Source organism: Schistocerca gregaria, chromosome X (genome assembly GCF_023897955.1).
Source record: "Schistocerca gregaria isolate iqSchGreg1 chromosome X, iqSchGreg1.2, whole genome shotgun sequence".
NCBI lineage: Eukaryota > Metazoa > Arthropoda > Insecta > Orthoptera > Acrididae > Schistocerca > Schistocerca gregaria.
The window spans coordinates 649,329,312-649,353,618 of record NC_064931.1 but is presented as its reverse complement, the minus strand read 5'-3'; the positions used below and the strand labels follow the sequence as shown (position 1 = coordinate 649,353,618).

At 38.3% G+C, this 24,307-nt stretch overlaps 1 protein-coding gene across 2 annotated transcripts in view; it reads left to right on the top strand.

The window, feature by feature from the left end:
• The window catches only part of LOC126298449 (vang-like protein 2-B), a 77,349-nt gene that overhangs the window by 19,025 nt on the left and 34,017 nt on the right, over positions 1-24,307 (top strand). For both annotated transcript variants that reach the window (XM_049989779.1, XM_049989780.1), the window contains exons 4-6: positions 9,353-9,613; positions 15,098-15,250; positions 19,642-19,851. In XM_049989779.1, coding sequence (XP_049845736.1) covers positions 9,353-9,613; positions 15,098-15,250; positions 19,642-19,851 — 624 coding nt within the window. The remainder of the gene's footprint in view (positions 1-9,352; positions 9,614-15,097; positions 15,251-19,641; positions 19,852-24,307) is intronic.

Genomic DNA, 24,307 nt, shown 5'->3' with positions numbered 1-24,307 from the left:
CAATGGCAAGGAAAGTATTTCTGAAAAAGAGAAAATTGTTAACATCAAGTATAGACTTAAGTGTCAGGAAGTCTTTTCTGAAAGTATTTGTGTGGAGTGTAGCCATGTATGGAAGTGAAACTTGGACGATAAATAGTTTAGACAAGAAGAGAATAGAAGCTTTCGAAATGTGGTGCTACAGAAGAATTCTGAAGATTAGATCGGTAGATCACATAACTAATGAGGAGGTATTGAATAGAATTGGAGAGAAGAGAAATTTGTGGCACAACTTGACTAGAAGAAGGGATTTGTTGGTAGGGCATATTCTGAGGCATCAGGGATCACCAATTTAGTATTGGAGAGCAGTGTGGAGGGTAAAAATCTTAGAGGGAGACCAAGAGATGAATAAACTAAACAGGTTCAGAAGGATGTAGGTTACAGTAGGTACTGGGAGATGAAGAATCTTGCACAGGATAGAATAGCATGGAGAGCTGCATCGAACCAGTCTCTGGACTGAAGACAACAACAACTAGAAATCATTACTGAAATCTGGAGAGCAAACAGCATTCAAGCAGAATGGACCTTTGCATTAATACATCCACTCACAAAAAGGAAAAGAAAACATATCCTAACAATTGTAGGGGAATCTCCCTCTTTCCAGTGATGTGACAATATTGTTATTCATTCTCCATTAATAGATGGGTATTCTGTTAGTAAAAGTGTGAATGACCTTTCAGACCATGATGCACAAATTTAAACATTGAAAGGCTTTTGTACTCAAACCAGTGTCATATTTAATTACAAACTATGTATGAACGTTTTTTAAACCTTGTCAAGGAACAAGTGGCAGGATGTTTATAGGGCCGATAACATAGAAGACAAATACAAATTAACACATTTCTCATGCTCTTTGAGAGTTGCTTTCCATTAGAACATTCTAAATGGGGTACTAGCAGTAATAGGCAGCCCGGGTGGCTGACTAGTGGGATAAGGATATCTTGTAGAACAATGCGGGAATTATATCAAAATGTTAGAAGTAGTCACAATCAAGCTACAGTAGCCAATTACAAACAGTATTGTAAGGTGCTTAAAAATGTTATTAGAAAGGCAAAGAGTATGTGGTATGCAAATAGAATAGTTAATTCACAGGATAAAATTAAAACCATATGGTCTGTTGTGAAGGAAGTGTCTGGTCAGCAGCACAAAGCCGATGATATAAAGTAAGTTCGCAGTAAAAATATTTGTGTTACTGATAAATCAGGTATATGTACAGTATCTAACAATTATTTTCTGAGTGTTGCTGGTGAATTAAATAAAAATTTAGTTTCTACAGGAAATCATATAACTTTCTTGGCAAATGCCTTTCCAAGATTGATGGCTGAAATACTCCTCTATGATACAGACAAGAGGGAGATTGAGTCAATAATTAAATCACTGAAGACTAAGGACTCTCATGGATATGATGGAGTGTCTAGCAGAATATTAAAGTACTGTGCTGCGCATGTTATCCCTGTATTAACCATATTTGTAATTTTTCGTTAAGGAATGGTCAGTTTCCTGAGCGATTAAGTACTCAGTAGTAAAGCCACTTTATAAAAAGGGATAATGTAGATAATTTTATACCTATTTCTATGCCATCAGTGTTTGCAAAAGTTATTGAAAAGGCTGGTATATAATGATAATTGATCATTTTATATCACATGATTTGCTATCAAATGTACAGTTCGGCTTTAGAAGTCCTCTAACAACTGAAAATGCTATATTCTCTTTTCTCTGTGAGGTGCTGGCTGGTCTCACCAAATGTTTCAAATGCTAGGCATATTTTTTGATTGAACTAAGACATTTGATTGTGTTGATCACAAAACATTACTCCAGAAGTTGGACCATTATGTAATACAGGGAGTAGCTCACAATTGGTTCACCTCTTGCTTTAGCAACAGGCAGCAAAAGTCATTATTCACAATGTTGATGACGGCTGTGATGTGGGGGTACTGTCAAGTGTTGTTGTTGTTGTTGTTGTTGTTGTTGTTGTTGTTGTTGTTGTTGTTGTTGTTGTTGTTGTGCGTGCCCCCAGGGATCAGTGTTGGGCCCATCTTTGTTCCTTATTTATATAAATGATATGCCCTCTAGTGTTACAGGTAGCTCTAACATATTTCTGTTTGCTGATGACACTAGCTTGGTAGTAAAGAATGCTGTGCGCAACATTGACTCTGTTTCAAATAGTGCAGTTCATGACAGAAGTTCTTGGCTTGTAGAAAATAACCTAATGCTAAATCACAGTAAGACTCAGTTTTTACAGTTTCTAACACAGAATTCAACAAAACTTGACTTTTAATTTCACAGAATGGGCATATGATTAGTGAAACTGAACAGCTCAAATTTCTAGCTGTTCAGATAGATAGAAAGCTGTAAGGATATTTTTGGCTCAGAAATGCACGCTTCAGGCAATAAGTGGTGTAAGTTCACGAATCTCTTTTAGTCTCATGTTTTTGAGTCTGGGTATTTTGACATTGGCCTCTCAATATATATATTCCTTACTGTCATTTCTTGTTAACATTATTAGCTTATTCTCAAGAATTAGCTACTTTCACTTGGTTAATACTCGGCAGAAATCAAACCTACATTTGGATCGGACTTCCTTAACTCTTGTGCGGAAAGGTGTGCATTATACTGCTGCATCAATTTTGAATATAAGCTATCACTCAAACTCAAAAATCTTAGCAGTAATCCATGCACTTTCAAATCCAAATTGAAGAGTTTCCTCATGGGTCACTCCTTCTATTCTGTCGAGGAGTTCCTTGAAAAATTAAGCTGATTATTATTGTATTTTGAATGTTGGGCTCCATAAGGTTCCCTTTCTGTGCAGCAACCATGGAATATAAAATATAAAATTATAAGGAATGTGGGAGCCAGTCACGGAATCATGATTTGTTTGTGTTGTTGCAGGTCGGTTTCGACTGGTATCAGTTCTCATCTGTGCATTTTTCTAGCCGATGCATGCTGTGGGTGGGTGTGCTGTCCTTGGCAGATTTCTATCATGATAGACATCTGCCAAGGACAGTGCTTCTACTTGTGGCATGTGTCAGTTGAGGGGATGTGCCGATGGTGGCTGGTGTTGGTTGAGGTTGGTTTGCAGTGGGATGGGTGAATTATGTTTCTGTGACTGGTTGCTGCATTTTTTATAATCTTATTGTGTTGTTGATTGCGTTTACTTAAACTTGTGGACTGGCTTTTTTGGGGTTCATAAAGATTTATTTTTGTCTGTTATTACTTTTATGTTGTAATTTAATGTACTGACACGTTCCATGACCTTGGAGATTTGCTCCTCAATTTGGTCCTACGGAACTTGAAGTGTAAATAAATAAATTTTGTCCATTGCACCTTCAAGTAGAGCTGAAAGGATACTTAACACTGAACTAGGAGAATATCAAGCAGAATTTTGGAAGGCAGTGTCCTGCACAAAAAAATATATATATTAAATTTAAAAAAAATACAGAAATGAGAAAAATCAGAAACTTGAAATATAACTTTTGCAGATTTTAAAAATGCCTGTGAATCAGACAGAAATGCACTAAACATTGTAAAAGAATTTGGGATCAATAAGAAAACCACAGAAATAATTAAAGGAACTTTAACAAACACAATGCCAAAAGTAAAGTTTGTGGGGATACTATAAAAACACAATGAAATAGTTGTAAGACAAACAGATGGTGTGTCACTCCCTATGTCTCAGGTGTGTGTTTGATAAGGTATTTAAAGAATGGAGGTAGGTAATCCATCAATATTGTTGTTGTTGTCTTCAGTCTGAGACTGGTTTGATGCAGCTCTCCATGCTACTCTATCCTGTGCAAGCTGCTTCATCTCCCAGTACCTACTGCAACCTACATCCTTCTGAATCTGCTTAGTGTACTCATCTCTCGGTCTCCCTCTACGATTTTTACCCTCCACGCTGCCCTCCAATGCTAAATTTGTGGTCCCTTGATGCCTCAAAACATGTCCTACCAACCGATCCCTTCTTCTAGTCAAGTTGTGCCACAAACTTCTCTTCTCCCCAATCCTATTCAATACCTCCTCATTAGTTACGTGATCTATCCACCTTATCTTCAGTATTCTTCTGTAGCACCACATTTCGAAAGCTTCTATTCTCTTCTTGTCCAAACTAGTTATCGTCCATGTTTCACTTCCATACATGGCTACACTCCAAACAAATACTTTCAGAAACGACTTCCTGATACATAAAATCTATATTCGATGTTAACAAATTTCTCTTCTTCAGAAACGCTTTCCTTGCCATTGCCAGTCTACATTTTATATCCTCTCTACTTCGACCATCATCAGTTATTTTACTTCCTAAATAGCAAAACTCCTTTACTGCTTTAAGTGTCTCATTTCCTAATCTAATTCCCTCAGCATCACCCGATTTAATTTGACTACATTCCATTATCCTCGTTTTGCTTTTGTTAATGTTCATCTTATATCCTACTTTCAAGACACTGTCCATTCCGTTCAACTGCTCTTCCAAGTCCTTTGCCGTCTCTGACAGAATTACAATGTCATCGGCGAACCTCAAGGTTTTTATTTCTTCTTCATGGATTTTAATACCTACTCCGAACTTTTATTTTGTTTCCTTTACTGCTTGCTCAATATACAGATTGAATAACATCGGGGAGAGGCTACAACCCTGTCTCACTCCTTTCCCAACCACTGCTTCCTTTTCATGCCCCTCGACTCTTATTACTGCCATCTGGTTTCTGTACAAATTATAAATAGCCTTTCGCTCCCTGTATTTTACCCCTGCCACCTTTAGAATTTGAAAAAGAGTATTCTAGTCAACATTGTCAAAAGCTTTCTCTAAGTCTACAAATGCTAGAAACGTAGGTTTGCCTTTTCTTAATCTTTCTTCTAAGATAAGTCGTAAGGTCAGTATTGCCTCACGTGTTCCAACATTTCGACGGAATCCAAACTGATCCTCCCCGAGGTCTGCATCTACCAGTTTTTCCATTCGTCTGTAAAGAATTCGCGTTAGTATTTTGCAGCCGTGGCTTATTAAACTGATAGTTCGGTAATTTTCACATCTGTCAGCACCTGCTTTCTTTGGGATTGGAATTATTATATTCTTCTTGAAGTCTGAGGGTATTTCGCCTGTCTCATACATCTTGATCACCAGCTGGTAGAGTTTTGTCATGACTGGCTCTCCCAAGGCCGTCAGTAGTTCTAATGGAATGTTGTCTACTCCGGGGGCCTTGTTTCGAATCAGGTCTTTCAGTGCTCTGTCAAACTCTTCACGCAGTATCGTATCTCCCATTTCGTCTTCATCTACATCCTCTTCTATTTCCATAATATTGTCCTCAAGTACATCGCCCTTGTATAAACCTTCTATATACTCCTTCCACCTTTCTGCCTTCCCTTCTTTGCTTAGAACTGGGCTGCCATCTGAGCTCTTGATATTCATACACGTCGTTCTCTTCTCTCCAAAGGTCTCTTTAATTTTCCTGTAGGCAGTATCTATCTTACCCCTAGTGAGATAAGCTTCTACATCCTTACATTTGTCCTCTAGCCGTCCCTGTTTAGCCATTTTGCACTTCCTGTCGATCTCATTTTTGAGACGTTTGTATTCCTTTTTGCCTGCTTCATTTACTGTATTTTTATATTTTCTCCTTTCATCAATTAAATTCAATATTTCTTCTGTTACCCAAGGATTTCTAGCAGCCCTCGTCTTTGTACCTACTTTATCCTCTGCTGCCTTCACTACTACATCCCTCAGATCTACCCATTCTTCTTCTACTGTATTTCTTTCCCCTATTCCTGTCAATTGTTCCCTTATGCTCTCTCTGAAACTCTGTACAACTCTGGTTCTTTCAGTTTATCCAGGTCCCATCTCCTTAATTTCCCACATTTTTGCAGTTTCTTCAGTTTTAATCTACAGGTCATAACCAATAGATTGTGGTCAGAGTCCACATATGCCCCTGGAAATGTCTTACAACTTAAAACCTGGTTCCTAAATCTCTGTCTTACCATTATATAATCTATCTGATACCTTTTAGTATCTCCAGGGTTCTTCCACGTATACAACCTTCTTTCATGATTCTTAAACCAAGTGTTAGCTATGATTAAGTTGTGCTCTGTGCAAAATTCTACTAGGCGGCTTCCTCTTTCATTTCTTAGCCCCAATCCATATTCACCTACTATGTTTCCTTCTCTCCCTTTTCCTACACTCGAATTCCAGTCACCCATTACTATTAAATTTTCGTCTCCCTTTACTATCTGAATAATTTCTTTTATTTCATCGTACATTTCTTCAATTTCTTCATCTGCAGAGCTAGTTGGCATATAAACTTGTACTACTGTAGTAGGTGTGGGCTTCGTATCTATCTTGGCCACAATAATGAGTTCACTATGCTGTTTGTAGTAGCTTACCCGCATTCCTATTTTCCTATTCATGATTAAACCTACTCCTGCATTACCCCTATTTGATTTTGTGTTTATAACCCTGTAGTCACCTGACCAGAAGTCTTGTTCCTCCTGCCACCGAACTTCACTAATTCCCACTATATCTAACTTTAACCTATCCATTTCCCTTTTTAAATTTTCTAACCTACCTGCCCGATTAAGGGATCTGACATTCCACGCTCCGATCCGTAGAACGCCAGTTTTCTTTCTCCTGATAACGACATCCTCCTGAGTAGTCCCCGCCCGGAGATCCGAATGGGGGACTATTTTACCTCCGGAATATTTTACCCAAGAGGATGCCATCATCATTTAATCATACAGTAAAGATGCATGTCCTCGGGAAAAATTACGGCTGTAGTTTCCCCTTGCTTTCAGCCGTTCGCAGTACCAGCACAGCAAGGCCGTTTTGGTTAATGTTGCAAGGCCAGATCAGTCAATCATCCAGACTGTTGCCCCTGCAACTACTGAAAAGGCTGCTGCCCCTCTTCAGGAACCACACGTTTGTCTGGCCTCTCAACAGATACCCCTCCGTTGTGGTTGCACCTACGGTACGGCCATCTGTATCGCTGAGGCACACAAGCCTCCCCACCAACGGCAAGGTCCATGGTTCATGGGGGGGTGCCATCAATATTAAGGATGAACAACTAGGCAGAAATATATAAAAAAAAAATCTAGCTTTTGCGGTCGATGTGGATTTAATTACTGACTTGCTGGGTTGTGCCAAAGAACAAATTACAGAGCTATGAAAATAAATAGCTAAAATAGGACTAAAATATCATTTGAAAAAACTTAGTTCATGACAAATGCCAGTGATGTTTGTAAAAATTTGTAATGGCACAATATATAGAAATAAATTATTTTAAATATGTAGGACAGTAGATATAATGAGCAATACAAAATATTGTGTATCCATGGGAAGAGCATTTCATGTGACAAACATGTATAACAAAAAATCTTTGTCGTGGAACACACAGTCGAAATGCTATCAATCAGTGGTAAGGTGCAAAACAGTATATGCATCAGAAACCCTTAAATTAGCAAGATATGAGGATCTTGAAAAATTGGAAAGAAGAATTCTAAGGAAAATACAAGGGAACTAAAATTAGTAGTAATGCTGAATACAAATTGTGATGAAAGAGAAGGCTCTATTTGAAAATGTAACCTAGTTTTATGGACACACAAATACTGAATGGCTAGTAGCAGACTAACCAAGCAGGTCTTTAACTTATTAAGCAGCTGGAAATAAAAAAAATCACATTATTAACTGAAACTGGCAAAAATAAGAAAAACTCTGGAGTTAGAATGATCATATTAAATAACAGAACATTTTCTAGAGAAGCAACACAACAGGAAAGAAGAGATAGGTAAATGGTATTAAGTGGACACAGGTAGCATAGGAATGACACACTCAAAGGATTAAGGAAATCTGGGAACAAAGAAATCAAAACATGAAGAAGCATTGTCAAAGTTGATTTACTCTACCCACGAAATCGATGAATAAATTAAATAAATAATACTTTGGAAGGGGAAAGATGAGCTTTGGTTTAATAACTGTAGTAAGGACTTATTAAAGCTGAATCACTGATTCAAGAAAATTGCTACCACCACTGAGAAATAAATGCTGAATTTAGTTATAACAAACACACACAGCAGAGATGGGAGGGGATGTTTTTCAAAACAGTCATATCTCTCAAAATGTCGAAGATCTGAATAAGTTTCAGCCCTATGAGAGTCAGTTAACTTGTTGAAATAGTCTCCCTGATTACCTACTGAGAATACTGGTACTGTGAAATAAAGTGAAGGCAAAAATTATGAATTGTTTCACAAAGGAGAACTCTACCATAGCCCATTCTTTTGCTCACTGTATGGACACAGGTGAAAATTATGGAAAAATATATTTAATGATAACTGGATGTGACTGAATGCATGTTGTAAATATGCAGATTACAGGTTACACAACAGAATGGTCTCTTTTCCTAGCAGCTGTTAATTTGGAGGTAATTTAAGCAATGGATTGCCTCTCATGACGAGGCACAGGTCATTTCAGTTTTCGTGAGGGTCACAGGAATGAAGCAAAAACTCAGTGAACTATATTAATGTCAATTTGTTATAGAACTATGGAAAGTATTTAGTTCACCTTTTTGGTGACTGAACAATTCCACTGTAGGGACCAGTACAGTTTTCACTGGCAACATTCCTGCACAGCAGAGCTGTTTCTAGACCCAAAATGCTGTAGGTAACAGTGTTTAGTTTGTGTTATATTTCTTGGCTGCTGTGTACTCTTTGATAAAATTCCCCATTGCCAATTCATCAACACATAATATCCAAATAGAATTATTAGATCATTCACAGTGGAGAAACATTGTTGGAAGTGTAATTAGTGTTAGTTTTAACCAAATATATTATGATAGGGCCATTATTGTTACTTGTATTTCTAAATAAAATGTAAGACAGTATGCATAAATAAGTGTAATAAATAGGGGAAAAGGGGGGGGGAGATTCTTCAATTTCCACGTTCTGTCCACAAGTAGCTTATAAAAAAGAAGTTGGCAATGATAATATATATCCCCTCTGTGTGTGTGTGTGTGTGTGTGTGTGTGTGTGTGTGTGTGTGGACTCCAAATGTTGATGTAACTTGTTGCTTAGGAAATGTAGTGCTATTTTGGGAATAAATGTGCAATAGCTTGTGTAAAAAAAAAAAAAAAAAAATTAATGGTTAGCAGTACTTGGAAATTATTCAGTTGCCAAACTATTAATATCACAATGCATTTACAAATCATTAAAAAAACTATTAAATGAGAATCAGACATAGACTATATCTCACAGAGAAGGTCTACAGGTGCACAAAAGGCAGAAAAGTATTCCATTGTTCTATTTTATAACAAAGCTGCTTTGTAAATGCCTCTGTTCTTTGTGGATTTAGGTATTACCACGACTGCCAGGGCTGTTACCGATGCCACTTCTGCCTAGTCACCAGCAGTCAACACTGGCATGTGGCACTGAATGCAAGGGTTTGCTTCTAGCTCTTGCTTTCAAGTTAGTGATACTGGCTGTCGGTGCATGGGCACTCTTCCTCAGGCGACCACCCAGAGCTACTATGCCTAGAATATTCCTGCTGCGGGCAGCAGTCAATGGACTAGTGTTAATTTGCACGTTTGCTTACTGGCTGTTTTATGTTGTGCAGGTAAATAACTCCAAAACTGGAAAAAGACATAAAAATAATTATTGTATTACTGTTCTTTGAATTGATATATTGATGTTGCCTTCAGTAGTTAATTGTTGGGATACTACTCTTTCCTTTTTGCAAGTGGTATGTATCTATTCTTAGCAATCTGCAACTTACGTAAAACACTTTACCTTTTAAGTTACTTACCACTAAATGCTAGAATTGGGATGTTCCAAATAAGAATATTTGTTATAAATATGATTAGCGCAACATGTAACATAAACCAAACCATCATGCTATATTCCTTAATCTTGTTTCGGGTTCCATAATCTTGTTTCGGAGAATGATTTATACAAGATTTTTTTCTGATTATAGTGTCATTTTTATATTTGATTCCTGCATCTGAACATAATGCGAGATATTTTTCAGCTGATGATTAGCCTTTCAGATTTGTTTACTGGAGATGTGCTGTCATTAATGACATTAAAATGCTATTGAAATGGTATTAGCAAATTGTAAATTGCTAGATGTTGCTGATCTTGGACAATTGATAAGGGAATGACTTTAGCCTTAGCAAGCAACATGACCCAATGGTTAAGATACTATACATATTCCGTAAAATTTTGGATGAACTGCCAGACGTGTAACTTGGCGGCGTGATATTTCGGCGCAGAGTCTTCTGGCTATCTTTAGGTGAATACATGATGCATGTTCTGGTGGGGTCTTAAATATGTGATCTCAGTGCATTTTTGTCATTATTTACCTGAAGATGTCCAGAAGACTCTGTGCCAAAACATCATGGCAGCAAGTTGCAGACATCTGGCAGTTCGCCCAAAATTTTATGGAACCATCTGTATTCCATTAAAGTTTTAAATTTCACAGTATACATGTGTTTGGGATGGGACTCAAATCCCTATCTGGCCATACTGACTTCAGTTTCCATAATTTCCCTACATCACTTTAATAAAACACTGAAATAGTTTTTTTGTGAAAGGCCATGGCTGTCTTCCCAGCCTATCTTTGTCCCGTCTTAGCTTTGTGCAGAGTCTCTAATGACTCCTTTGCTTCAAGGCATTAAGACTTTTTTCTTGGTGGTTATCACTCACAACAATCTTCCATTGACAAATGCTGTGTGTTGTTAGATTCATTGTTAGTCACAGATGTTTACAGGAGCATAAAAACCACTTTTGGTTATTATACAGGAACATGATTCCTTTGCATCGGTAAACACTACTGCACACTTGTCATTGAGTATTGTTTGCAGGTAGATGACTCTAGTTACACATGAGAGTAAATGGTAAATAACTGTGGTAACTAAATGAAATAATACTACAGACTCAATAAGAGGGCGAAACTTGAAAATGTCCAATAGTAACAAAGACTGTTACAGAAAGAGTAACAAAATCCAGTATTGGCCACATCTAGATTATGTTAGTTAGGTTTTCTGGTTGTGTATTCATGTTAGTAACTGCTTGAAAATGATTCTGATACTGTTATATCATCTGTAAGATAGCTTTCGTGAAATTTAGTGCCAAAGTAATGATTTGCATGTTTGGTCTCTGTAAAAAGGTCAAACAAACTGGTCACACTCTGGCATGTATTTCCCTGCTTCAGGCAGTATAACTGAAAAATATTTGTCTACACATACACAGAATATTCCACAAGCCACCATATGGTGCATGATGGATGATGGAGGGTACCTTGTATCACTACAAGTTGTTTCCTTTAAATAGAGCTAAGCAAAAAGACTCTATATTCCTCTATACAAACCCTAATTTATCTTATCTTGTCTTTGTGGTCCTTACACAAAATGTATGTTGGTGCCAGTAGACTCATCCTGCAGTCAGCTGCAAATGCCAATGAAGCGTCTCGATAATAATTGGATGCTGATCGAACCTATCGGTAACAATCTAGCGATACGCCTCCAAAATGCTTCAGTATCTTGCTAAAATTTGACCTGGTGGGGATCCCAAAAACTCGAGCAGTACTGACAAATGGGTCGCTCTAGCATTCTATATGAGGTCTCTCATATAGATGAGCTACACTTTCCTAAAATCCTCCCAATAAACTGAAGTGAACTATTCGTCTTCCCTAGTACCGACTTTATCTGCTCCTTCCATTTCATATCACATTGCAGTGTTATGTCTAGATATTTAATCAATGTGACTGCATCAAGTAGCACATCACTAATACTGTGTTAAAGGGAACATTTTTCCTATTCATATGCATTAACTTACATAAACACCTGCCTTCAAGGACAACATATTGGGTTCCGTTACTGAAGTAGTCTTAGTCACTTACATATGTGGAAACATATGCTCAGAACTATAAATCTCCAGTGTGGCACCATGTCAAATATTTTCCAGAAATCCAGCAATATGGAACCTGCCTGTTGTCCTTCATCCATAGTTTGCTGGATATCAGGCAAGTGAAGTTTTGCATGAGTGGTGCATTCTGAATCTGAGCTGATTTGTGAACAGAAACTTTTCTGTCCCAAGGAAATGTTGTATTCGAACTTAGAATATTCTCAATAATTCTGCAACAAATCAAAGTTAAGGGTACTGATCTGTAATTTTGCATGTCCTTTCTTTTACACTTCTTGATCATGGTGCCCCACAAAGGAGTTTACACTGTTTGAACTTTAATAACTCAAACAAAATAACAAAAACTGTGAATTTTTAAGTCAAATGGATGGTCACGTCATTACTGAGGATGTTTTACAGTTGAATATGTCAAAATGTCCCCATCAGCAGCAGTATGGCATCTACAGTGCTGCAGAACAGATTGACACAAGTGTTATGGAATGGATTCACAGGCAGTCACAATCACCTCTCTCATGTCATCCAGCATATGTGGCTTTGTGTTGTTGATGGTGTTATTCAGAGCTCCTCACAGTAAGAAACGTATCAGTGTGAGATTGGCAGAGCTGAATGGAAACACAACCCATCTTCATTGTCTCAACAAATGTTTCACCCAGGAATTGCCACACAGCATGGTGATAATGTGACAGTGCACCATCTTCTTGAAAAGCAACAGTCTTCACCTTGGTACCATTGGTGAACAGCTGGTACAATTTGTTTCTGCAACATGGAAAGCTACTTTACACCTGTCACTTTCTTCAAAGAAGAATGCCTTTCAGGTCCTCTGATGGACATACCACGCTGTACTGATAACCCAGGAAGATTAACACCTCATTTTTCCATAAATTGGGGATTATGTCTTGACCAGTACACACAGTTGTGCTGATTGATTGTTCCATCCAATTTAAATGTTACGTCATCAGGCCAAACAATGACATTATTGCAGATCCAGTCACAAAATTCATGACATCTATCCAGAGTGTCCTCATTCATCATGTGAAGCAACCTGGGAATGTTGGATTTAAACTGTACTTGTTTTGAAATGTGGTGAAGACTTGATTTGCTTAAACCTGGTTCACACGCAGCTTGCCGTATGGGCTTCTTTGAGGATCTTGTGAAAGCTTGTACCGTAACATCCACCACTTTTTCGTCCGCTTCTGATTTCTTCCTGCCACATTGTCCCATCTTCAGATCACACGCACTTCCTTCTCTCACAGACTTGTCTTGTAATTTCATTACTGTCACATGTGATGGTGGTGCAGTATCAAACTCTGTCTGCCATCATCTCTGCACTACTTTCATATTTTTAAAATTCTAGTAACACTTCAAAATAAATTTTCTTTGCTCTGTGGGCAATCTTGTTGTTATAAGTAATTACTGGCAACTGAAAATGAACAAAAGAAAAACAAATGAATGGCTACACATTCTAGTCATGAGAGCACCATATAATCACAGTTGGATCAAATTGTAATTAATACCTCATCAGATTTAAAGTTCAAACAGGTACCCGGTATACATGAATCATGTTCTCATTTTTCCAGTCTCTTGGGACAATTCAGTGGACAAGAGTGTCGTGATCAAGGCAAGCTAAGTAATGAGCTGATGTCAAAGAGCAATCTCTGTAAAACTGAATTGGGATTCCATCCATACCTGGCAACTTACTTGTTTACAATTCTTTCAGTTGCTTCTCAGTGCCAGGAATGCCTATTACTCTGCCTTCTGTGTTGGAATCTGTGTGGCTGTCAACAATGATATGTCTGTATGATCCTCCTGTGTGAATGATTTCTTATGAGTGAAATTTAAAACCTCAGCTTTCTTTTTGCTGTCCTTTATTGCCACAGAGACTAGTCAATAAGTCACTGGGTAGAAGCCTTCAGCCAGCCTAGTGCTTCTACATAGGAACAGAATTTTCTGTTTCCCAGCAAGATCTTTCTCTAAGGTATGGCCGTGGAAATTGTTGTATGCTTCTTGCATTGATCTTTTTGTAGATGCATGAACTTGTAACTTTTGTCTGTTATCATTTTCACATTCTTTTTTGAACAGTGTGTGCAACAATCTCTGTTTCCACAGTATTTTCTGAATTTTGTTACTAACTCCCAGTGGATCTTTTCCATTTACAATCCACTTATTTGGCACACGATGATTAAGTTGAGTTTACCTAGGTAGATTACACAAATCCAGAAAACTTGGCAGTTAGACTCGATGTTGACCTCAATAGACAAAATATTTTTATTGACTGCAATGAACACCCACCCTTCTATAGTGTCTAATCCATCTTTTTGATACACGTTTCATTCCTCATTAAATGTTTTAGAGCGTTCTACTTCAGGTTTCATCCAGCTCTCCATTTACAGTTTGAGTATGACAAGTTTCCTAGAGGACAGTAAATTGCATGGAATCTTAGCGTAGAAGAAAACTATTTTTCTTTTCTCAAGCGTTGGATAAGTCAGGAGAAATATTACCTATTAGTTTTTTTCAGCCATATAACTTTTCCCGACTGTCATGTGTAATAAGAGGAAATAGATAAGATCCAAAGAAGAGCAGCATGTTTTATTATAGGTCCATTTAGTAACCGTGAAAGCATCACAGAGATGTTCAGCCACCTCCAGTGACAGATGCTGCAAGAGAGGCATTCTCCATCACTGTGTGGTTTACTGTTAAAGTTGCAAGAGCATACATTCCTAGAAGAGTCAGCCAATATATTTCATGTAAAGGCCACAAAAGTAAAATCTGAAAGACTTGAGCTTACACAGAGGCTTACCGACTATTGTTTTCCCATGAATCATTTGCGACTGAACTGGAAAGGGACAAAGTGCCAGTGGTTCACAAAGTACCCTCTCCCCCATATCCTAAGGTCACTTGCAGAGTATTGATGCAGATGTGGTAGTAATGTTATCACCAGTGAACAATCTTGTTTCTTCATAATCAGTATCCCTATGTGTAAACTCATAAATTTTAATGCAGAGTGAATTGGTTTTAATTTTATTAAGGAGATATTGACACACCTTGTTCTGCATTAAGACTGTACAGTGATTTATGTTACTTTCAGTAAATTTACTTATTTTGATCAGTTGTTGTACTATACAATATCATAATTATCATGTAATAATGGTAATGCTTTGTTTTTAAAAATTACTTACAGGTCACAGAGGGTGGACTGACAGGTGGAGAGGCAGTAGAATACCGAGGTCTTGTATCTTATGCTGGAAGTTTGACGGACACACTGTTGTTCATTCACTATTTGGCTGTCGTATTAGTAGAACTTCGACACTTGCAGCCTATGTATTACATTAAGGCAAGTATCTTTTGTTAAGTAAAATAAGTCTCATTAGAATTTCATAACATAGTTGTGATTATTATTCACTAATTGTTAATTCATCTATGCACCAGAGCTGCATTAATTCCTTCAGTATGATGAGGCTAAACATTATTTGAATAGATTTTCCTTGATTGGTTAGAGGAACACCAGACCAATTCCAGGTCATTAAATTACATACATGACAGCTCACAGTATTTCACACACTCAAACAGCGGCTGGAAGGGAACATCCTTTCATTGACTACACGTTGCAGTGAATCCTATATTGCCCCATTTACAGAGTGGGAGCTCCTCAGTGCCCTTGCACATTGCCCCGACACAACTCCTGGGCCTAATCTCATCCACAGCCAGATGATTATACATCTCTCGTCTGAATACAAGGGACACCTTCTCATCATCTTCAACTGGCTCTGGTGCAATGGTGTCTTTCCATCGCAATGGTGAGAGAGCACCATCATTCCAGTGCTCAAACCCGGTAAAAACCCACTTGATGTGGATAGCTCTTGGCCCATCAGTCTCACCAACGTTCTTTGAAAGCTATTGGAACGTATGATATGTCGGTGGTTGAGTTGGGACCTGGAGTCACGTGACTTGCTGGCTCTGTCAGGGCAGCTTCTGCCAGGGTCCCAGGGTCGCTCTATCACTGATAATCTTGTGTCCATCGAGTCTGCCATCCGAACAGTCTTTTCCAGACAGCAACACCCGATTGCTGTCTTTTTTGACTTACGTAAAGCATACAAAACGACTTGGCGACGTCATATCCTTGCCACATTGTATGAGTGGGGTCTCTGGTGACCACTTCCGATTTTTATCCAAAGCTTCCTGTCACTCCGTACTTTGTGTCCAAGTTGGTGACTCCCATAGTTCCATCCATATCCAGAAGAATGGAGTCCTGCAGGGCTCTGTATTCAGTCTCTCTATTTTTGGTGGCCATCAACGGTCTTGCAGCAGCTGTCGGGCCCTCCGTCTCACCTTCTCTGTATGCAGACGACTTCTGCATTTCGTATTGCTGCTCCAGTACTGTTGTTGCTGTGCAGCGCCTCCAGGCAGCCATCCACAATGCGCAGTCATGGGCTCTAGCCCACGGCTTCCAATTTTCAGCCGCAAAGTCATGTGTCATGCACTTCTGTCAGCGTTGTACCGTTCATCCGGAGCCTACACTTTACCTTAATGATGATCCACTCACTGCAGGGGAGACATATCAGTTCCTAGGACTGGTTTTACACACTATTGACTTGGCTCCCTCATCTTTGTCAGCTTAAGCAGAAGTCCTGGCAGCACCTCAATGCCCTCCATTGCCCCAGAAATACCAATTGGGGTGCAGATCGCTATACGCTGGTGCAGCTCTACAGAGCCCTTGTCCAATCCCCAATTGACTATGCAAGTGTGGTTTATGGTTCGGCAGCGCCTTCAGCATTGCATTTACTTGACCCTGTACACCACTGTGGGGTTCGACTAGTGACAGGAGCTTTTAGGGCGAGTCTAGTGACCAGCGTACTGGTGGAGGCTGGTGTCCCTCCACTGCAGATCAGACACGTGCAACTGCTGCCAGTTTTGTAGCACACATTCATAGTTCCCCTGAGCATCCAATACTATCTCCTTTTTGCGCCCGCAGCAGTACATCTCCCGCATCAGTGACCCAGATCGGGGCTAACAATTGCGGTTTGTGTGTGTTCCCTTCTGTCCGTAAATTTGTGAGAGAACAAGGCACTAAGTAGATAGTATCCCGATAAGCATTAACTTTAATCCGATACTTTATTAACTGTTGAGAAATTTACTTAGATATTAAGTTGTTAGATTAAAACCATGTATGATCACCGCTATGTTGTATGGTTCTGCAAGAGTTCATGCGGGGTATGAACAAGGTTGTATGTCCGTAACGCGAGAACTTCTCAGCGTTAGGAGAAGGCGGAAATAAAATAATTTCCATTATACATGGAGTAATATGTCAGTTTGTTAAGGCGAAATTTGACTAACATTGTTATGTTATGGCACTACATTACCACGTATTTATGATTGACTGGGTGTGTAAAGCTTGGGCATCATTTATGACTTTATGCACATATGGTCAACATTGTGTTTAGGAAACTTGTAAAAACTTGTATTCACAAGGGTGACGTGGAATAAAACTCAGTCTGCAGCTCGTTGTCGTGCGGTAATGTTCTCACTTCCCACGCCCGGGTTCAATTCCCGGAGGGTTCAGGGATTTTCTCTGCCTCGTGATGACTGGGTGTTGTGTGCTGTCCTTAGGTTAGTTAGGTTTAAGTAGTTCTAAGTTCTAGGGGACTGATGACCATAGCTGTTAAGTCCCATAGTGCTCAGAGCCATTTTTAGCCAATAAAACTCACCTGCGCGCCACAGTCATTTCTAACGTAGTGTCGGCGGTTAACCGACTGCTTTCCACGAAGTGGGAGTGGGGCTGTTCCTCAGCTAAGTAACATAGCTTGACATGGTACCATGGTACTTCAGCTTTTTATGTTTGACCGTGCCTTATTCTGGCATGTATTAGTTTATTTTTTGCATCTGAAGAAGGCTAGATTACTCTACCTGAAACCTGGGTAAAGACCAGTAACATTTCACAACTGAGGCGGATTTTTGACATATTAATGTATCACAGTTGCTGACAGGGCTGCAACATGTTAAAAATTGTTAGATTATTATTTTCAGCTACCTAATCCATCAGTGCTCGCACTGTTTTCTGTAGTCACAGTAACAAAAGCATCAACTGTTAGTATTTCAGCTACAAGAGCTGCAGATGCTTCACTGTTTTGATTGGAGATTCTATTCTTTGAAAGATTCCAGATCAGTGCTGTGGGATTTAGGTCTGGATGGTATGATAGCAATTGGAGGTGAACAAAGCTGTTTCCTTGCAAAATTTTGTGTCTGGAATAAGATCAGAAGGTTTTAGCTCCTTAACTAAGTTCAACTTTTTTATATCTGGCTCAATATGTATGAGATGCTTGGCCAGCCAGGACTGCATTTCACTTTCTAGTGAACTATAGGAAGATGGTTTACTCTCTTGCTTGTTGTGATATGGAGCATTATCAAAGCTATACTTCTAGGAGGTATACTTGGAATAATCTGGATATCTGTGTATCTTGTTAATAATTTTTGTTGTCGATTTCTGAATGATAGTACAATGTTTTGCATTTTGAATCATATATGAGAAGTGATCTGAGAACAGAATCCATATCACCACCTGTGTGCATAGCAATTAAAACAGACTGGCTATTTTGTTTGACAATTCTAATTGTACACTGTCACTTTGCAAATATTTATTTGAAGAAATGTTATGGGTTTGAATCCACATGTCTTCTAAATAAACCACTTGCTGCTTTGGTTATCATGCACCATTTTTTTCTGTAAATATCTTGTTTGCACATGAGTATTCATTTATCTTGGCAACTTTGAAAATGAAATATTTTAATAGAAAGAACAATTTCTATCATAGTTCACTTGTTAATCTTGAAGTCAAGTGCTGTGAAGTTTTCACAAATTTGGCATTTTTTGTGTTCATAATATTGCAGAAATTGCTTCCCAATGACACATTTATTTCTATCCACAAATGAGTATTTATTGTGCGCACTTCTTCTTTGGAGTAAATCTTGAATATCATTGTACTTGGTATTGTGTTCCTCCTCGCATAATTTGTAAGCAGTCAGTGTACTCAGAATCAACATATTGTTTGCAATTGCACCTCCTTCTCCATCAGTACTGTCACATTTTTCTCCTTTTTAATGTCAGTAAATTTAATGACATTAACAGCAATCCATTATACCTGAGCAGGAAGACATTTTCTGCAGTCACATCCCAAAATCTTACTCTGAGTTAATGATGTGCACTACTTTTGAACTGGAATGTGGTGGTACCTAGTCATGTGACCAAGTTATTGTTTGCTGTGACCATGTTTGTATTTCTCTGTGTCAAATAATAGTAATTGTGATGCTTCACATTTCTCATAGCAAAAACAATGAATATTGGAATACCTTTCCCTAGAAGTAAATTCTTATGACTACCAGAAACATAAGCCAGGCAGTAATAGCAGTAGAAATGAGTGACCTAATGGGTATATGTAAATCAATTAATGGGAGCTGCTGGTAAGAAATTTTGTGGGCTGAGACTATGATAAAGTTCTGAAATGTACCAAATGTAAAGATATAACAAACTTGGACTCTCTTATGACCTAATCTGTGACTGCATTTTGCACCTATTTATTATCTTTCCGTATTTTTGTCTGTATCAGTATCCTGCTAGTATAACATGCGGTTTAATTTGTGTCCCATAGCCAAGTTGCATTTGGTCATAAATTGTGATGTACATTGGATAATTCAGTGCTTCTCTAATTGTTCACCCATATGTTATTTCTAGATTGTACGAAGCCCTGATGGTGAGAGCCGTTCCTATGCTATTGGACAGCTAAGCATTCAGCGTGCAGCTGTTTGGGTGTTAGAACATTACTACACTGATTTTCCTATATATAATCCATATCTGGAACGGTTACCAGTTTCAAAGTCGCACAAAAGTGGCTCAAGTTTTAAATTCTATGATGTAGATGGAATCAACAACACTTCAGTGCAGGTAATTATTATAATTTTCCAGTATATTCACAGATTGTGCATGTTGTATTGATTTCTCTCTCGTAGATAATTGTGTGCTTTGTTTTTAGATATGTTGGAAACTGATATTTAGCTCATTTTATATCAAACCTGATAAATTTAACTCTAGATAAAAAGTGTTGTAGGGCAGTAATTATAGGTGAGGCAGTGTACATAGTGAGACATGAAGACAGCTGCACTCTTATACTGGAAGATGTGTTTGCCATAGAATTTGATAATCAGGAAGAGCATTTCATAATACACACAAGATGGTGCAGTTGTACTTCTCATACAAACTGCATATTGAAATGGTTTACTCTGAGGTGGCAAAAGTCATGGGATAGCAGTATGCACATATACACATGGCAGTAGCATCATGACATAAGGTATAAAAGGGCAGTGCATTGCTACTGCCATATGTACTCGGATGATTCCTGTGAAAAGGTTTCCAACATGATTATGGCCACACAACAGGAATTAACAGGCATTGAATGCAGAATGGTTGTTGGTGTTAGACGTGTGGTCATTCTGTTCTGGAAATTGTTAGGTAATTCAGTGTGCTGATATCCAGTGTTAAGAGTGTGCCAAGAATACTAAATTTCAGGCATTACCTCTGATTGGCAATGCCTTGGCTGTTAGCCTTCACTTAACAACTGAGAGCAGTGGCATTTGCATTGAGTTATCAGTGCTAACAGACAAGCAACACTGCACAAGATGATAACTGAAATCAATGTGGGGCGTATGATGAATGTATCTATTAGGCAAAATTTGGCGTGAATGTGTAATGACAGCAGATGACTGATGCAAGTGCCTTTACTAATAGCGCATCACCTTCAGCACCTCTCCTGGGATCATGACCAGACAACCTAGACAACTGAAAAACTGTGACCTGGTCAGATGAGTGAGGATTTCAGTTGATAAACGCCGATAGTTGGGTTTGAGTGTGGCATAGGCCCCACAAAGTCATGGATCTGAGTTTTCAACAAGGCACTGTGCAAGCAGGAGGTGGCTCCATAATGGTGTGGGCTGCGTTCACATTGGATGGACTGGATCCTGTGGTCCAACTGAACCAATCATTGACTGCAAATGGTTATGTCCAGCTGCTTGGAGACAATTTGCAGCCATTCAAGGTCTTATTGTTCTCAAATGATGATTGAATGTTTGTGGATGACAATGCACCATGTCAGAACATTCTGGTCAGTTCGCGTGAATGATTTGGCCACCTAGATCATCCAACAAGAATCCCATCAAACATTTATGGGGCATAACCGAGAGGTCAATTCTTGCACAAAATCCTGCACAGGGAACACTCTCGCAATTATGTATGGCTATAGAAGCAGCATGGCTTAATATTTCTGCAGGGGACTTCCAATGACTTGTTGAGCCCATGACACATGGAATTGCTGCACTACACTGGGCACAAAGAAGTCTAACACAATATTAAGAGGTATCCCATATCTTTTGTCACCTCAGTGTAAATACAGTGAGTCAGTAGCTTTAGTTCCACCATGAGTTGTGAAACCATTCATATGTCGATGTGCAATATAACCCCTCACCCCCTTTCCCCCCCTCTTTTTGCTGGAGATGTATATTTTATATTACATATTGGGCCTGGCCTATGAAAATCTTACTGTTGTTTTTAGTTAGCTTGTTGGCTCTCTAGTAGATGATATCATCTAGGTCTTTGCCAGTATTAGCATTATGTAATGATTTGATTACTCAAATGCAGCTGGTTGGGACAAATAAAATCACAATTTAAAACATACTTTATTCCAGCTAGAGTTCACATCCAAGTTCATATCCACACTGCAGCACTGTTCCAATGGAAAGGACCCCCCCCCCCCACAACATCCGCCTGGACCCCTCACTACTTGCGCTGCTTCCGCCACATTTCAGACGTACAAAGTGGTCTCTCCAAAATAACGATTTCCACTACTTTCTCACATTCTGGCATTATAAGATTGTAGTTTAATAACAAATTGCACTGTTCTTAATGAAATATCATTACTCTGTTTTAGTTCTGAGGAAAATTTGTCAAGATGTGACACATGGATACAATATTTAGGAGTACAGATTTCCAGTGAAAACAACAGACATTTGAAAATAATATCTTTGAATTACTTTCAGAGAGTCTTTAGATTTCATTTATCACTAACCATCGATGTTATTGTAATGTTTAATTACCCCCCGCCTCCCCTCTCCCCCGAATTTTTGTCAAATCACAGATGAAGAATAGAATCTCTCAATGGCTAATCTGAAAGACTTACAGTTTAAAGTAACACTTAAAAACAATCCCACCGAATGAAAACATACGTTCCCAGTGATCATTCCAATATCAAATAACTGAATAGTTAATTACACATAAGACTTGAAGTAACAAGTAAATGTAACTAAAATATGTACAAAATATACAGGTAATCTCAACCTATATGCCAGAAATGTGGAAGATATGTAAACTTACTTTCCATACCACATCAAATACCCACATGAAAAAAATGCAAATTTTTCTTTTAAATTGTGTAAGATTGGAAAAAAACCAGTGAACATCTTAAAAATGCATTTACTCTTATGCTGCAGACGATTTTTCAGAACAGCAAATGTGTGACATGTTTTTTTTCAGTTTTATAATGAACTTTTCTTTGTCCCTGTAAAACATACGTATTTCCTACTGTGATATAGCTGTCCCTCAGCATCAATAAAATGAACTCCAACTCCCACATCTCACAAGAAAGTTATCTGTTAATCTCCAACATGTAAATGAAATGGCTCAATTTATTCTCCTACTGTGTAACAACCACATACAAATTAAAATCCAAGCAACAACAAAAGTCTTAAGTGTGCACTTGAGACTCTCACACAATATTATTACATGGGCACTGATGAACTAATACCCATTATTCAGGACTACTATAGAATCTTTACCCTCAAAAGTAGCACACAAATCTATAAGAAAACACACACACACACACACACACACACACACACACACACACACACACACACACACACACACACCCTCCGCTCCCCACCCTTCCCTCCCTCCTCTCTCTCTCTCTCTCTCTCTCTCTCTCTCTCTCTCTCTCTCTCTCTCCCCCCCCCTCTCCCCCTCTCTCCCCTTACTTCAATATATTCCATCATGATCCTCATTCTTTATACAGTTTTATCTCATTTATATTACTCACCCGAAGTATTTTGTTTGACTGTGAGCAAACCAAAAACAGTATGTACTTGGATGTGGAATTGCCATTACTTCAAAAGGCCCATAATGTAATTTAAAAAATTCTTTGTCTCCTTATGGTGTTCTTCTCCTTAGTTCTCGCCAACAAGAGATCCCCAATTCTTATTTGTCATCTTCACCTTACTATCACAGTTCTATCATGTCTTTGCTTTTCTTGCATTGCTCTTTTCTCCATGTTCTCCTTTGCAAATGTTTCTAACTCCCCTTTCATCATCTCTTTATGTGGGGAGAAATCAGTATGTTCAGACATCAGGTTTGGCAGCTTTATGTCGAACTCCACCTTCCGTGGTAAAAATTCCATTGAGCTGTGCCTCACACAGCTCATTAAAGTTTCTAAATCTTTTATATATTGCACCCAGGAGCTATGTTTATTGCCACAATATGTCCTGCAGAGCCATCCCAATTCCCTCATATGGGTCAGTCCATACCAAGTGATCCAGCACTGGTTGCTTGAGCATCTCAGAAATTTTTTATATTTGCTGGGTGAATTCCCAGTGTTTAGTAGTCACAAAAATATTTTTTTAAAAAAAGTATTGATTATTATTTTCAAGTGACGGCCATATTTGTTCCAGGCCGCATGCGCCTTTTTGTATTTGCAAGTATCTACATTTTTTACAATTATTCTGTAGTGGATTGTCCTAAGCCTTTCAGATAAAATGCATTTAGTTCAACACACACTGGGCTACAAATTAACATCATTATCACATAGCTGAATGTATTCTTTAATATATTTTAAATAGTTAAAAGTTATCAGCCACAAATAAAAAAACTCAATTTTTTAACAGTAGTTTTCCAAAGAAAGATTAATTTCTCAGCTTTAATATTTTTTCTGCTATTACATTGTATAGTATAGTTACTTTTTATAGGATGTCAATGGTGAGCATCTTACACTTGAAAAATACACTATTTTAAAAAATGGATTTTATTAATTTTTCCATTTTGTGGCCTGCAATATCTTTGTTGGGGGACCAGAGAAAAATCTGAAAATTTCACAGTTAATAGACTTTTATGAAATCAAACTTCAGTATAAATTTCAACTTTGAGATTACTTCTCTGGTATTTAAATTGCATGTATTTCTAACTTCAACTCTTTGACAGACGTCAAGTTGTTTTTGTGCTCATCTGATCATATTATTTAACATGGCATTTTCTGTATTTCATTGCATTTTTTAAGTCCACAGAGTGTGCATAGCTCAAGTGC